The sequence below is a fragment of the Macaca nemestrina genome, chromosome 7 (assembly GCF_043159975.1).
Source record: "Macaca nemestrina isolate mMacNem1 chromosome 7, mMacNem.hap1, whole genome shotgun sequence".
NCBI lineage: Eukaryota > Metazoa > Chordata > Mammalia > Primates > Cercopithecidae > Macaca > Macaca nemestrina.
In genome coordinates this window covers 157499410-157516216 of record NC_092131.1, presented here as the reverse complement: position 1 = coordinate 157516216, position 16807 = coordinate 157499410, and the positions used below count along the sequence as shown (strand labels likewise).

General features: G+C 38.1%; 1 protein-coding gene across 7 annotated transcripts in view; it reads left to right on the top strand.

Annotated features, from left to right (window-relative positions):
- LOC105491264 (CTD small phosphatase like 2) overlaps positions 1 to 16807 on the top strand; it is a 110699-nt gene that overhangs the window by 80923 nt on the left and 12969 nt on the right. For all 7 annotated transcript variants that reach the window (XM_071066942.1, XM_071066937.1, XM_071066941.1 and 4 more), the window contains 3 exons: positions 976 to 1062; positions 15607 to 15669; positions 15774 to 15853. In XM_071066942.1, coding sequence (XP_070923043.1) covers positions 976 to 1062; positions 15607 to 15669; positions 15774 to 15853 — 230 coding nt within the window. The remainder of the gene's footprint in view (positions 1 to 975; positions 1063 to 15606; positions 15670 to 15773; positions 15854 to 16807) is intronic.

The following is a 16807-nucleotide window of genomic DNA, read 5'->3' as shown; positions in this document are numbered from 1 at the left end:
GTGTGCCTCTAATCTCACCTACTTGGGAGGCTGAGGCGGGAGAATAGCTTAATCCGGGGAGGTGGAGGTTGCAGTGAGCCCAGATCGTCTGGTGTTTAGTGAAATTGTATGAAACACAATTTATGAGATACTAAAACATCTACTTAAAGTAAGATGCTTTATAAAAAGTTGGAGGATGAGGAGTTACATGAACAGAATATATATTTTTAATAATTAGATTCTACACTTACATTTGCTAATTGTAAACAAGTAACATGCATGTGGGTTTAACTGAAAGTTGGTTTGGCAACTACAGAACTCAGAGCCTTGCTTCTCAAACTTGAGCATGTGTCAAAATCATCTGAAGGGCTTCTAAAAACAGACATTGTTGCCAGGCACGGTGGCTCACTCCTGTAATCCCAGCACTTTGGGAGGCCGAGGAATGTTCCTGAGGTCAGGAGTTTGAGACCAGCCTGACCAACATGGTGAAACCCTGTCTCTACTAAAAATACAAGAGTTAGCCAGGCATGATTCCTGGCACCTATAATTCCTGCTACTCAGGAGGCTGAGGCAGGAGAATCGTTTGAACCCAGTAGGAGGACGTTACAGTGAGCTGAGATAGCTCCCCTGCACTCTAGTCTGGGCAACAGAGGGAGACTCTGTCTCAAAAAGAAAAACAAAACAAAACAGAGATTGCTGAGACCCGTCCCCTCCCCTGAGTTTCTGATCATCAGAAGTGAGGTTAACATTTGCGTTTCTAACTAGTTCTCAGATGATGTTTATTCTGCTTGCTGGCCCAGGAGCTACACCTGAGAACTAGTGACTTTACAAACTCTTATCCCAAATTGCTATGCAATATATAGTAATATATTATAAATGTAAAATTCCACATATGAGTGGGCGCTTTAGGTTTTTGGTGATTAAGAATACATAAAATTATCCTTTGAAGTTTCTTTTACTATCTTGTTTCATTCAATATGTGTTTTTTATTTTAAGGATGAAACACTAGTGCACTGTAGTCTAAATGAGCTAGAAGATGCAGCACTTACTTTTCCAGTCCTTTTCCAAGATGTCATTTATCAGGTAATTAAAATTTTTTTGATGATTTTTGGCCTGATAACATTCTGATAAAAAAAATCTTTTGTATTTTTTTGTGTATGTGACATTAAATGTGTTTTCCTGTAGCTGTATAATGGATTTCATCAACATTTTAATGATTTATTAACAAAATTAGCATCATGCTAGATATTACATAAAACAACATTAATTTGTTACTCAAAAAATGCTAACTTTCTTACCTTGAGATCTCAGCTAGTTTTGTAATGTGTTTGCCAGCAGGTGGAGGCAGGAGCACTGACATCATAGATCCTCAAGAGGAACTTGCCAGGTTAACTCCTGGTGTTTTTGTTTTTGTTTTCCAAAAATCCAATTAATACAAAGAAAACTCATTCCTTGTTGATCATTTTATTTCCTGTAGTAGTAATGTGGTCTGTGAAAATTACACTTTAGTACATCTCTTTTATAATTAATCTCAGAATTCCAGGACACTCTTCTAGTTATTGTTTTACTTAAGGCCTTTCAGTTTAAGCATTTCTGTCTCATCTGTGCTGATGGACAGGTAACAGTGCAAAATACAAATATCATTAACATTTCACTGTGGATTATGTGTGCTGGCCATAGTTTTTACTTTAAGGTTTTCCCATTATTATAAGATTGAGTTAATAATATAAGTGAATACACTTTGAAAATTGCAAAGTGCCTTTTTGTTTTGGAGGTTGTTATTTAACTAGCATTATTGGCATTATATAATAGTTGTTGAAAGATTGGGGATTGAAGTTTGTTGTCTGTCAAGAGGGAGCCAGCCTAAAGATTAACTTAGTAGAGTCACAGAGCATTTGCCATGTGGATGATGAAAAGGTGTTTAGTTGTTTATGTGCTCTTAAAGGCAGTTAGAATGTGGTTATAGTTTTCTTGGCAGATAATAGTTTATGTCTCACAGAAACCATGAAATTTAAGAGTTAAATAGAAGTTTGTGGTTCATGGCTACTTTAACCTACTTTGTCTGGTAATGAGTTGTAAGAGAATTTATTTTAGTTGTCAGTTCTAGTTTTAACCTAGGGTAGGTATTGTAGCTATGGCAATAAATATTTGAATACTGAATTCACTTTTTATGTAAGCTGATTTTAGTCCTGATATATAATCAGAGGGTAAGCAAAATATACATAAAATTAAAAGATTTAAAGATTTTTCTGTTCCCTTTCAAAACTGATTATTGTTTGGTTTAAGACAAGTATTTTTCTTAAGACATTTTATATCAAATTGGTTGTTCTTGTTTAGTGGACTTTAAGGACAGGAGTCCTTGTGGCAGATGTAACTAGTGTAGTGATATCTTAGTTTTCTCTTTTAAGCTTGATAACCTTGTTGGGGTTTTTCTTTGTTTTTTGCTTTTGGGTTTTTTTTCATGATTGCATTTGAAAAAAAATGGCTTTAAGGCTTTGAATTTGGAAAGGAAAGCTATTAATTGAAAAATATAGATAATGATTTTGAGATGACTTCTTAAGCTTCTAGGTTTGAAATTGAAATTTCTTACAGATGGTTTTTGGTCTGTTTATGTAATTTTTAGTAGTGAAATAAGAAACTTAAGTAGGTAAATTTGATTCTTCCCTTTTATATGAGCATTTTTCTTCAGTATGATCATAAAATTGATTTTTTTCTTACTGCTTCAACCATTTCTGCTTTAACTCTCTTTTTAAAGTTCTTATTGTTTCATGTGGATCTGGATAGTTGTCTTATTTCGAATAAAAAGCTTCTAGCAGCATATATGACTAATTCAAAAACTATATATGTACTGCATCTACCTCTGTGGAATTCAAAGAACTCTTTTTCTTATATATTCTGAATTACACTTGCTGAAACTGAAAAATAAATGATTTAGCCTAAATGAGAGCACAGAGCAGGTAGTTTGAACCTTATAAGCTATAGAGATGATTACATTTTAATACGATTTAGTTACCGTATCACAGACAGAGTTTAGTTACTTTTCAGTAAATTTTTTAGGATATCCGTAGTTAATATTGCGTACATTCCCTTGGATTTCTTGTTTTGGCATAGCCATTCCGTCTTTTAAAAAAATAAATGAAGAAATCTTTGGGTTAGGGTTCCCCCAGTTTTCAGACCAGCAAGCTCCCTTTAAACAGGGAATGATGTCTTTTAAACTTTCAGTGGTGTTGTCTCCATCTACTGGCAAAGAAGAAATATACACAAGGGTCTGAGATGATCTAAGAGATTTTGGAGAAACCACATTATTAGGTAAGATGTAACTTAAATATTTAACCACTATACTATGATGTGGCCCACTTAAAGGTAGAAATCTGTAAAGTACTGCATATACTCTTTATTTTTTAAAAAAATGTATTGAGGTGAAATTTACATGACAAAATTAGCCATTTTTAAATGAACAGTTCCATAGCGTGTATCTGTATATTCTTGAATGTTAGTTTTATAGCATTTACATATATATGTATATATATTCTATATGTAAAGATCAGATTATTCATCTGAAAGCCAGATGGAGTGTCCTCTTAGGACTTACTTTACGTTTTCTTTCTGTGGTAAATTTGTTATGTTTGACCTATAACTAATTTTAATTCTACATGTTATTTCTGTTTCATTTCAAAATAATTTAAAGTAATTGTATTATATGTTTTAATAATTGTCTATATCAGGGGTTGGCAACCTTTTTCTATACAGTAAATATTTTAGGTTTTGTGGTCCCTGTCATGACTGCTTTTTCTGCTATTGCAGCATGAAAGTAGCCATGGACAATACATAAATGAAAAAGCATGGCTGTGTCCCAGTACAACTTTGTGTACAAAAATCAGTGGCAGGCTGCATTTGGCCAACTGGCCATAGGTTTGCTGATTCCTGGTCTAATAATTATGAGAGTATATACAGTAAATTTACATATTCAAATTGTAAGTAATCAAATGTTCATCAAAATTCTTATAAATGTATGTAGAAAATTTAAATTAGATCCACAGTAGTCTGGTTGTGGGTCTTTAAAGTTTTTTTAAAATCAAAGTTTGAGGGAAATTTGAGGTGGCCACTACTCACATTTAAAGATTGCCTGACTTAATGACACATACTCTTTTTCTGGTTGTTATGTAGGAATAAACTTGGTTAATGCAAGTCTTAGAATTTGTAAGCAGGTAGATTATTCTAAAGTAGTACCTTGAGGTGTAATTTGAATTTCATTTCTCTAGGGGATTTAAAAAACAAACCTGAAAGATCTATCTCAAATTAAAATTTGATGTATGTTACTACTGACACTATGTGGAGTAGACAGATTGTAGTTTCTATATGGAGAAAAAGTCATTTGAAAGGAGAACCTGCTTTTTAAACGTGAGGAAATGGCACTCATATAGGCAAAATTATAGGCTTTTTGTTTGAAGGGGTCTATTTTTCTTAACTTGGTTTTTTTTTTTTACATTGTTTTATAATCAGTTATTAAGAAAACATGTATTCATAAAATGGTACAAATGCATTTGATATCTGGAAAAACAAGTGCATGATCACTTTTATTGCACATGTTTAATTTTTATATTTAGCCTATATTGGCACATTGTCAGGAAATCCATCTCGTGGTGTTACTCAGTTAAGAGGTCTCCACTGTATTTAGTTTCTGTTCCTGCAGATCCACCAATTCAAGACTCTAGGTCATCTCACTCCCTCTTCCATCCCGAAGATGACTTCTATCCACAAGCAGGACTGAATCAAAAGACATTTTTCACTTAGCTCTTGAGCTGAACCACCTCCTCAATGACCTTCCTCTGTCTCCATCAAGAACTGGAGCTCAGTTTTTTGAAGATGTAATAGAGCTACTCAGCCCAAGTGTGGCTGATTGAAGACAAAAAGAAGATACCTCATATGTTTCACCACAGTGCAGCCAAACGTAACTGTGTTGTCCAACTCCTCATTCTGTAAAGCTTGGCAGGGGCATCTGATTTTTGACTCTGTTCACCAATAAGACTTTAGCCAGTCAGTGGCTTTCTGAAGATCAGTAAAATCAACAAACTTTGGGTCAGCTGTCCAGAAATCAGATTGTGGTAAGCACTCAAGGACAGATAGGATCCCTGTAGGGAGCTACTTGTAAAAGATGCTTTGTTTTATTAGTAGAGGTTGCTTTTATGGGAAAAGTTGGGGGAAGAGGTGGATGGGGAAGGCCACGGTTAGCAAAGCTTACCCGCGTCCCCATTCTTTCAGTTTTCTTGGGAATCTTACAGCTTAGGATAATTTTCATACCACAGAACAAGAGAAGTAGGGCCAGGTGCAGTGGCTCACGCCTATAATCCCAGCACTTTGGGAGGTCGAGATGGGCAGATCACCTGAGGTCAGGAGTTCAGGATCAGCCTGGCCAATATGGCAAGACCCCATCTCCACAAAATAAAACAAAAATTAGCCGGGTGTGGTGGCGGGTGCCTATAATCCCAGCTACTAGGGAGACTGAGGCAGGAGAATCAATTGAAACCAGGAGGTGGAGGTTGCAGTGAGCCGAGACCACGCCACTGCACTCCAGCCTGGGCGACAAAGCGAGTCTCCATCTCGAAAAGAAAAGAAAGAACAAGAGAAGTAGAGGGTCACTTGCTTCTGTCTCCTTTTTACAGTCTTTTCTAGAAAAGTGAGCTTTATTTTTGCTTCATGAAGGAAAGAAACCAGTCATTTAAATTTATAATTTTGTAGTAAATACCTAATTTTTTTCTCAAGTTCTGATTTAAATTGATACTAACCAGCATGCACTTTGTTCTTGAGATTCATAAACTATATTTTTGTTCTATAAAAGTAGCATGTATATTTGTGCCTTAAAAAAAACAACATTTGAGGCCAGGGGCAGTGACTTGCTTGTAATCCCTGCACTGGAAGGCTGAGGTGAGAGAAATGCTTGAGCCTGGGAGTTCGAGACTGGCCTGGGCAAGATAGTGTGAGATCCTGTCCCTACAAAAAATATCAAAAAATTAGCCGGGCATGGTGGGGGAGCGCCTATAGTCCCAGCTACTCGGTAGGCTGACGCAGGAGAATTGCTTGAGCGAGGACACTGAGAAATCAGACAAACATTTCAGGGTCATAATTACATAGCATGGAGGATGAAACCAATATTTTAGCTTGTAGGGAATAATAATTCAATAATTAATTGTAGATGAATATTAATACTACTTTAGAATAACTTTAAAGTCACTTTCCCATCCTTATTAGTAAGTGTAGTTATTGGTACTAATTTTTCATCATAATTATTCATTATTAATTGACTAAAAAAGGAGAAGATACAAATGAAACCAATAGTTCTCTACTTCTCAAAAATGTGAAAAAATGTATTTCATGGGGATTCTTTGTCTAAAATGTACATTTTAAAATTAGGAGCAATTCATTAAAATATATGCTGGGTGTGATGGCTCATGCCTGTAATTATAGCACTTTGGGAGCCCTAGGTAGATGGCTTGGGCTCAGGAGTTCAAGACCAGCCTGGGCAATGTAGTGAGACCTTGTCTCTACAAAAAATCCAAAAATAGGTGGCACACACCTCTAGTCTCAGCTACTTCGGAAGCTGGGAGGATCACCTGAACCCCGGAAGCTTCAGGCCCTAGTGATCTGTGATCACACCACTGCACTCCACCCTGGGTGACAGAGAGCCTGTCTCAAAAGAGAAAAAACATACGGGCCAGCAGCCATGGTGGCTCACACCTGTAATCCCAGCACTTTGGGAGGCTGAGACAGGTGGATCACCTGATGTCAGAGAGTTCGAGACCAGCCTAAACAACATGGTGAAGCCCTGTCTTTACTAAAAATACAAAAAATTAGCTGGGCGTGGTGGCAGGCGTCTGTAGTCCCAGCTACTAGGGAGGCTGAGGCAGGAGAATTGCTTGAACCCAGGAGGCAGAGGTTGCAGTGAGCCGAGATCGTACCATTACACTCCAGCCTGGGCAACAGAGCGAGACTGTGTCTCCAAAAAAAAAAAAAAAGAAGAAGAAAAGAAAAGAAAACATACTATGTGGAAAGTTCTTTCTTAATGGCTATAAATTTAGAAGATGTGACAATTGATTACATTAAATTGGAGGCTTCATTTCCTTTGAACTTCAGAGTTTGAGTTTAAAGGTAACATTTTTGTTTTACTAAAATGGCCATTGTTTTGACTAAACTTTTATTAATGTAAATACATCAAGTTTTTTTATATATGCAAATATATGTACATACACTATAATGGCAGATTTTTCCCTGATGAAAATTATGCTTCATTGGTAACTTTTTTTTTTTTTTTGAGACAGAGTCTCAATCTGTTGCCCAGGCTGGAGTGCAATGGCACTCTCTTGGCTCACCACAGTCTTCGCCTCGCAGGTTTAAGAAATTCTCCTGCCTCAGCCTCCCAAGTAGCTAGGATTATAGGCACGTGCTACCGCGGCTGGCTAATTTTTGTATTTTCAGTAGAGATGGGTTTTCACCATGTTGGCCAGGCTGGTCACCTCAGCCTCCCAAAGTATTGGGATTACAGGCATGAGCCACCATGCCCAGCCCCATTGGTAACTTTTAATATAAATCACCTATATGAATACATTAAGCTTCATTTTATCTTACTTTGACTTTTTTTTTTTTTTTTTTTTGGAGGCATGGTGTCGCTGTGTTGCCCAGGCTGGAGTGCATTGACTCAATCTTGGCTCACTATAGCCTCTATCTTCCAGGCTCAAACCATCCTCTCACCTCAGCGTCCCAGGTGGTAGCTGGGACTACAGAAATGTGCCACCACGCCCTTTTTCGTACTTCTTGTAGAGATGGGGTTTCTCTGTGTTGCCCAGGCTGGTCTCAAACTCCTGGGCTCAAGCAGTCCTCCCACCTCAGACTCCCAAAATGCTGAGATTACAGGTGTGAGCCACCATGCCCTGCCTGTACTCTTCAAAAAATTTCTTTTCAGGTTGATTTCTGTTTAATAGAGTAAGGGTTTGCAGGAACTTTTTTTTTTTTTTTTTTTTTTTTTTTGTGAGACAGAGTCTTGCTTTATGGCCCAGGCTAGAGTGCAGTGGCCGGATCTCAGCTCACTGCAAGCTCCGCCTCCCGGGTTCACACCATTCTCCTGCCTCAGCCTCCCGAGTAGCTGGGACTACAGGCGCCCACCACCTCGCCCGGCTAGTTTTTGTATTTTTTTGTAGAGATGGGGTTTCACTGTGTTGGCCAGGCTAGTGACGAACTCCTGACCTCAACAGATCCGCCTACCTCGGCCTCCCAAAGTGCTGGTGTGAGCCACTGCGCCCAGGTGTGAGCCACTGCGCCCAGCTGCAGGAGTTTTTAATTTAGAGATTTTTGTTGTTTTGTTTTTATTTTTATTGGTTTTAGTGTTTACCTATTCATCCCAGATTTATCTACCTACAAATACTACCCCCAGCATCTATCTGCCTTTTATTGGAATTTTGTGAAGCAAAAGATAACTGCTATAAAATCACTCAGTGGGTTATGAAATTGAGACCACCCTAGGGCCTACCTGAGTAACCCTCTTTCCTTGGAGAAGGTTTGGGTTTTATCTTTAAACTCTGGTATTGATGCCAAGAAAATATTAACTAAGTTAAACAGTTTACTGAAACAGTTTGTTATTTCCCTCTTCCAAAAGTATAGATTGTGGCTGTAGGGCTTTCTCTTTGGAATTGAGGTTGCCCAGTTCTGCCCAATAGAATCATACTCACTCCAGCTCTTCTTGTGATTGATTACTTTTAAACAATGAGATAGATAATAATAGCTAATAGCTATTGGCACTTTGAATGTACCAGACACTGTTCTAGGTACTTTACATGTATTAAGTTATTTAAACTTCACAACAACCTTATGATGTGGATATTGTTGTTATATCCTTTATTTTATAGATAGGGAAACTGAGGTGTACAGAAGAGTTAAAAAATTGGTACAGCCACTTGTACATTTGTGGTATCTACTGATGGTAAGATTTTTTCAGTTAATGGTAGCATCTCATTCTCTCTCTTTTTTGTTGTTGTGGTTGTTTTTTTGAGACAGGGTCTCATTCTGCCACCCAGGCTGGAGTGCAGTGACATGATCACAGCTCACTGCAGCCTCAACCTCCTGGGTTCAAGCAATTCTCCTGCCTCAGCCCCCTGTGTAGCTGGGACTACAGGCGAGTTCCACCACGCCTGACTGATTTTTATATTTTTTTGTAGAGACAGGGTTTCTCCATGTTGCCCAGACTGGTCTCAAAACTACCTGGGCTCAAGTGATCTGCTCACCTCGGCCTCCCAAAATGCCCTAGCATTTTGGGATTATAGGCATTGAGCCACCACAACTGGCTGCATCTCATTCTTTATATTCCCCAACTTTGTTGGTTTTCTGCTGTTTTAATTCTTCTTGCTTAATTAAATAAGAAATAGCACCGACCAGTCATCTTTTTGATTAAGGGAAAACAGATGTCATACTCTTAAGTGGGTGATTCCTTGGATTCATCATTTTTTAAAACCTATTGCTACAATGGAATTAGAAGGATATCATGGAAAAAGTATCAAAGATGTTTCTTTTTGAAAGTTATGGTCTGCCGGGTGCTGTGGCTTACCCCTGTAATCCCAGCACTTTGGGAGGCTGAGGCGGGTGGATCACAAGGTCAGGAGTTTAAGACCAGCATGGCCAAGATGGTGAAACCCCATCTCTACTGAAAATACAAAAAAATTAGCCAGGCGTGGTGTTGGACCTTTGTAAGCCCAGCTGTTTGGGAGGCTGAGGCAGAGAATTGCTTGAACCCAGGAGGTGGAGGTTTCAGTGAGGCTGAGGCAGAGAATTGCTTGAACCCAGGAGGTGGAGGTTTCAGTGAGCTGAGATTGCACCACTCCACTCCAGCCTGGGTAACAGAGTGAGGCTCTGTCTCAAAAAACAAATAAAGTTATGGTCATATTATCTGGGCCTAAAAATCATTTAGAAGTATTTTTCCTAAAAAGACTCTTATGTAATTTTTTGGGGGAGTCATACTATCAAAATTATCTATGATATTAGATTAAGGTTTAATAAGCATTACTAAGTATATAACTTAGTATATTACTAAGTGTATAAGAAATTACTAAGTATATAACTTGAAATTATATAATTAGACATGAGTTTTATTTTAGACAGACTTTACCACACAATATCTAGAATCAGTTTATAAGTGGATTGTCATTTTAATGACTACCTTTTTCATTTTTTATTTATTTTATTTATTTATTTATTTTTTTTGAGACAGTCTTCCTCCATCACCCAGGCTGGAGTGCAGTGGTGTAATCTCAGCTCAGTGCAACCTCCACCTTCCCTGTTCCAGTGATTCTCCCACTTCAGCCTTTCAAGTAGCTGGGACTACAGGTGTGCACCACCATACCCAGCTAATTTTTTGTATTTTTAGTAGAGATGAGGTTTTTACCATGTTGGCCAGGCTGGTCTTGAACTCCTAACCTCTGGTGATCCGCCCGCCTTGGCCTCTCAAAGTGCTGGGATTACAGGCATGACCTACCATACCCAGCCAATGACTACTTTTTTTAAATCCAGCTATGTTAACTATTAATAGCTTTTCAGTACTATCTATATACAATTTTTATCTTAATACTAAAAAATACAGACCATCAGGTATTATTCATATCAAGTAGTATTAGTGTAGTGGATTTTTAAAAATTATACATATGGCTGGGCGCAGTGGCTCACACCTGTAATCCCAGCACTTTGGGAGGCCAAGGCAGGCGGATCACGAGGTCAGGAATGACCATCCTCGCCGACATGGCAAAATCCCATCTCCACTAAAAATACAAAAATTAGCCAGTTGTGGTGACACACGCCTATAACCCCAGCTACTTGGGAGGCTGAGGCAGGAGAATCACTTAAACCTGGAAGACGGAGGTTACAGTGAGCCGAGACCACACCATTGCACTCCAGCCTGGGCAACAGAGCGAGACTCCATTTAAAAATATATATATATACACACACACACACATACACACACATATATTCATGTTCTGTGTAAAATTTAAATTGTGGTAAAATCACTTCACAACACTTTTTTTTTTTTTTTTTGAGACAGAGTCTCACTCTGTTGCCCAGGCTGGAGTGCAGTGGCGCATCTTAGCTCACTGCAACCTCTGTCTCCTGGGTTCAAGCAATTCTCCTATCTCAGCCTCCCCAGTAGCTGGGACTACAGGTGCACGCCACCACGTCCGGCTAATTTTTGTACATTTAGTAGTATATTTAGTAGAGACAGGGTTTCAACATGTTGTGGTCAGGCTGGTCTCAAACTCCTGACCTCAGGTGATCCACTTGCCTCGGCCTCCCAAAGTGCTGGGATTACAAGCGTGAGCCACCATGCCTGGCACTACAACACCCTTTTACAGATATTCTGATAGATGTTCATTTTTTAAAGTTTTGCATAATCAACATGTTCATAAATCTGTATCTTCAAGTAGTAATCTTGAATAGTTTTTTAATATAATTATTTCTTATGACATTTGGCGTTATTTTTTAACTTTTGACGTTTTTCACAATACATTTGGTTTACTGAAAAAATATTAAAATTTGTGCTGTAAATAATTATCAATTTGAAGAAACATGTATACTAGACTGAAATGAAGTTTTTGGCCTTTGGGAGATTACATAATTTTGAAGAGTTGCAAGTTTTAAGAAGGTAAAGTAGAGAAAGGTGTGGATTAAGGAAATGTAGAAAATGGGAAGTAGGCAGCTCAAGAATCTTTGTATGAGAGTAAAATTAGAAGAGAAATGGAGCTAATGCTATTTGTGGAATAGATTTTGAAGCATTCGGAGGCATGTCTATGTGTGCATCTGTCTGTTCTTGTATCTCTGACCTAACACAATAAAGTAATGGTAGTCTCAAGAGTTAAACTCATTGTATTATATGTACCTGACAGATGTTCTTTATTTGTTCTTACCAGACAGTACGTACTGCTTCTTGACTTGTATATCTTTGTTCACACTTTTCTATATCCAGGTGACTTAGATGCTGCTGGCTTTATATCTCATCTCTACTACTGTTTCTGAGATTTTGCCTTTGCATCACATGGCACAACCCCGTGTGGCCCTAACCCCAGCCCAGTACCTTTCTTTGTTTCTTCCCACTTTCCTTCCTGCTAACTACCTCATTCTCTGCCTGTGTCTTTTAATACTGAAACACCTCCTTGTTCACGTGGTGAATCTGTTCTGAGGATAGGAACTATTACTTTCAACAATTATTCTTTCTATTCTCATAGTAAAGAAACACTCTAGCAACATGTTCCTTTATCTTCAGTGCCACCTTTTATCCCCAGTAAACAAACACATTTTAAAAGCAATGTCAAATTTTAAGATGCATGTTATATTTAAGTAGAGTTAAAGTAGTAGTATGCACAATGAAGCTATAGCTTTGACCTAATCTGGAAGTCACTGTATCAGAAGTTGGAAAATGTGCCCTTTGAACAATGTTCCACTTACTATGGTTGGAAAATATTGTTAACTAGACGTATTCTTGTGCAGTGGAATTGTGTTGTGTTCAGAGGGAATAAATCTCAAAGAGGCCCTGCTTATCTTAGTTTACGCAGGTTGAATATCCCTAATTCAAAAAATGTGAAATCTGAAATGCCTCAAAATCTGAAATTTATCATCAAGCGTGATGGCTCACGCCTATAATACCAGCACCCTGGGAGACTGAGGCGGGCAGATCACCTGAGTTCGAGAGTTCGAGACCAGCCTGGCCAACACAGTGAAAACTGTCTCTATTAAAAATACAAAAATTAGCTGGATGTAGTGGCACATGCCTATAACCCCAGCTACTGGGGAGGCTTAGGCATGAGAATTGCTTGAACCCGGGAGGCAGAGGTTGCAGTAAGCCAAGATCATGTTACTGCACTCCAGCCTGGGCAGCAGAATGAGACGGTATCACCAAAAAAAAAATAAATCTGCAACTTGGGAGGCCAAGGCAATATTGCTTGAGCCTAAGAGTTTGAGACCAGCCTGGACAACATAGTGAGATACTAAGAGCCCATCTCTACCAAAAGAAAAATTGTTTAAAGCCAGGCATGGTGTTATGAACCTGTCATCCCAGCTACATGGAAGGCTGAGGCAGGAGGATCACTTCAGCCCAGGAGGTTGAGGCTGCAGCGGCCCTGTTTACGCCACTGCACTCCAACCTGGACAACAGAGTGAAACTTTGTCTTAAAAAAAAAAAAAAAAAAAAAAAAAGCCTGAAACTTTTTGAGCACTGACATGACGTTCAAAGGAAATGCTCATTGGATCATTTTGCATTTTCAAATAAGGGACACTCAACCTGTATATGGAGCAAGTGATAATAGGGATATTGAAAATAAAACATTTATATATATCTGAAAAAATGAAATATTTTTGGTTACTAACTGCCTGTGAGTGATGAACACTGGCAACAAGTAAAAGGTTCTGATAGTTTATAGTTTATCATCTACCTTGAGATGGAATTCAGAAAAAGTATTGGCAGAATAGATGGGTTTTTCTTAACCATCACAAATCTATTTTGAAAAGACTCAGTTGATTAAAGTGATTTTGTTAGTAAAATAATATATATATAAATCTGTCATTATTTGGCTTACCAAAGAAATAAGGTGTTTGTGGTTTTCAATCAAGGCTACAAACTACACCAAATGTTTCAGGATGAGAATGTTAAAATTGATTAGAAGAGCAACTATAGTTAAAATTTTTAGACCCCATCCTAAATGATGGTGATTGGATGCTGAGGATTTGTTTCTTTTCTTCTGCTTTGAGGAGTGGTGTGTGGTTTACTTTGTTTTTGATTAGTCAAGATTGATAGGATTAGGCCAGGCGGAGTGTAATAGGATTACATGCCTGTAATCCCAGCACTTTGGGAGGCAGGCAGATCACTTGAGGTTAGGAGTTTGAGACTAGCCTGGACAACATGGTGAAACCCCATCTCTACTAAAAATACAAAAATTAGCTGGGTGTGGTGGCGCATACCTGTAATCCCAGCTGCTCCAGAGACTGAGGTAGGAGAATTGCTTGAACCTTGGAGGTGGAGGTTGCAGTGAGCTGAGATGGCGCCACCGCATTCCAACCTGGGGGAAAGAGCAAGACTCCTCAAAATAAAAAGAAAAAGACTAATAAAATTAAAAACAAGTAAACCTTTATCTAACCCAGAGAAGGGGACAGAGTGATATTATTAGCATAGTAATGATCATTCAAAATTTGTCTTCTGGCCTGGCTTGGTGGCTCATGCCTGTAATCTCAGCACTTTGGGAGGCCAAGGCGGGCAGATCACCTGAGGTCAGGAGTTTGAGATCAGCCTGCCCAACATGGCAAAACCCCAGCTCTACAAAAAGTTAGCCAGTTGTGGTGGCGGATGCCTGTAATCCCATCCCATACTTGGGAGGCTGAGGCAGGAGAATCACTTAAACCCAGGAGGCGGAGGTTGCAGTGAGCCGAGATCAATCGCACTGCACTCCAGCCTGGGCCACAAGAGTGAAACTCCGTCTCAAACAAACAAAATTTGTCTCCTATAAGTGCTCAGTTCTTAAGGAAATTCTCTATTTTGCCTTAAAATATTCCCAGAACTAGATTTTTGTCATGGGGGCATTTTTGTGTGCATATACATGGATGCCAGAATTGAAACTCCACTAAGCCTAGATTTGAATTTGTTGCTACCACAAAGTGTTTTGTTTGTTTTTAATCTGAATCTGTGAATCTAGTTCAATAAATACTTATTATTTGTGGTATCTGAAATTATAATAGTCACCTTTGAATGAAGTACAGTATTTTTCTTTCTGTAAAATTTTGTAACAAAATGAATACAATTTAGAGGAGTCAGAATGTAAATAGTTTTAATGGATGCTCATGGCTTTTTTGAATATTAGATTATAGGAGCTATATTAAATGTAGGCAAAGAGAGACAGAAATAATAAAATAATGTATGTAAAGCAGCTCTGTGGGTACTGTAGTCTTTTCTGATACTGACCATTAGGTTTTGAGAACTGTTGTGTTTGACTATTAGAATTTTAATCTCAAGTAACCAATAGTGCTAATTTAGATGCCACATCTGAATCATTAAATGTAGAATAGCAAGATTGATTTCTGAAAAATTGAGGTTATTTAAACCCACCAATCCAGACGTTTCCTTTTGAATATTATTTACTTTGGTATAAATATAAAATAGAGATATTTCTAGCAGGTGGTTGTTTGAAGGAATTCTGAGTAATTATTGAGGAAGGTCATTGAGACAGGTCAGCTAGAGGTGGACACAATTGGATGGATTCTACCTGGCTGGAAGATGGAGCTTACTGGTGGATCAAAATCTCAGAGGGAAACTTTCCATTTTTAGCTTAAATGTTTATTAAAATTACATTCCAGTGAAGTACTGTATGCTGCTATTTTATTAGTAAAAATGAATTGATCATCAGTGATTATTATTATCCCACCAAAGAGATTGTTTTAAGTGATCGCTTGTATGTGAAATATATTTGGTTTGAGTGGTACTTAGTTAATATTTCTATACTTTAAAACATGAACTTTTTCATTATAATCAAAGTTAGAATACAGCACATCTTAAAAAGAAGTGGTTTCCCATTGTATGTTTATTTGCTGAAATCTATCTTTGTATTTCCTCAGGTTTATGTGAGATTAAGACCATTTTTCAGGGAATTCCTGGAACGAATGTCTCAGATGTATGAGGTAAACATGCTTAAGCTAATTACATATGTATTTTTATTTTATTCAATATAGTATCCATATTTAGACCATGTATAATGATTACTTCTTTTCCCCTGAATTTATAGATCATTCTTTTTACTGCTTCTAAGAAGGTGTATGCAGACAAGTTACTGAACATACTAGACCCTAAAAAGCAACTGGTCAGGTAAATTTAATTAAGAAATAGTGGAAATGTCTGTCACACTGATCTATGAAATTACTGATTCTATTTCATTTTAATGGCCATTTTCAGTTGGCTGCATATGTGTTGAATGGTGAATATAAATGAATTTTTTAAGCCCCTAAACTCTTTAAAAGAGTTCCTAATGATGGAACTCCAGACAGACGTTCTTCAAAGGATACAAAGATCCAGTGCCTTTATTCACTGTGACATCTATATCCTCATTTCTTTTGGGATTGGGGGAGACAGGGGTTTGGGGGGTTGTGTGGAATTTTTCCACATTGTGCATGATGTTTCATCTCCATACGTCTCTGAGATAATGCATGTTAATTTTACTTTTTAATGGCATAGAGAAATAAAATTTATTTTTTAGCAGAAAGGATCAAATTAAGCTCTTGCTTTTTTTGAAAGCAAATTTATCTTCCATGGAAAGAAAATGTTACATGAATCTAATTGGAAATTACAATGGGCTTAGTCACTCAGGTTATCCTGACTGGACTCAGTTCCTTGTGTGTGCCCTGAGCCAGCAGATGCAGTGTGTTCCTGGTTAGTGGGAGTGCCTTGGTGATTTTAAAACATTATGATAATTAGTTCCATTATTTTGTCAGCTGAAGTGAGATAGTAAGACTGCAGCAGTCTTGCTGTATCCTTTAAGATGAGGAGTTAATCTTTGAGTTTTTGACCAATAGCTGAGAGAGATGACACAAAAGACTCATAAAAGCTTTAATAGGGCCGGGAGCAGTGGCTCACGCCTGTAATCCCAGCACTTTGGGAGGCCGAGTCTAGCTGATCACCTGAGGTCAGGAGCTTGAGGCCAGCCTGATCAACATGGAGAAACCCCTTCTCTACTAAAAATACAAAATTAGGTGGGCGTGGTGATGCATGCCTGTAATTCCAGCCACTCGGTAGGCGGAGGTTGCGAGATCGTGCCATTGCACT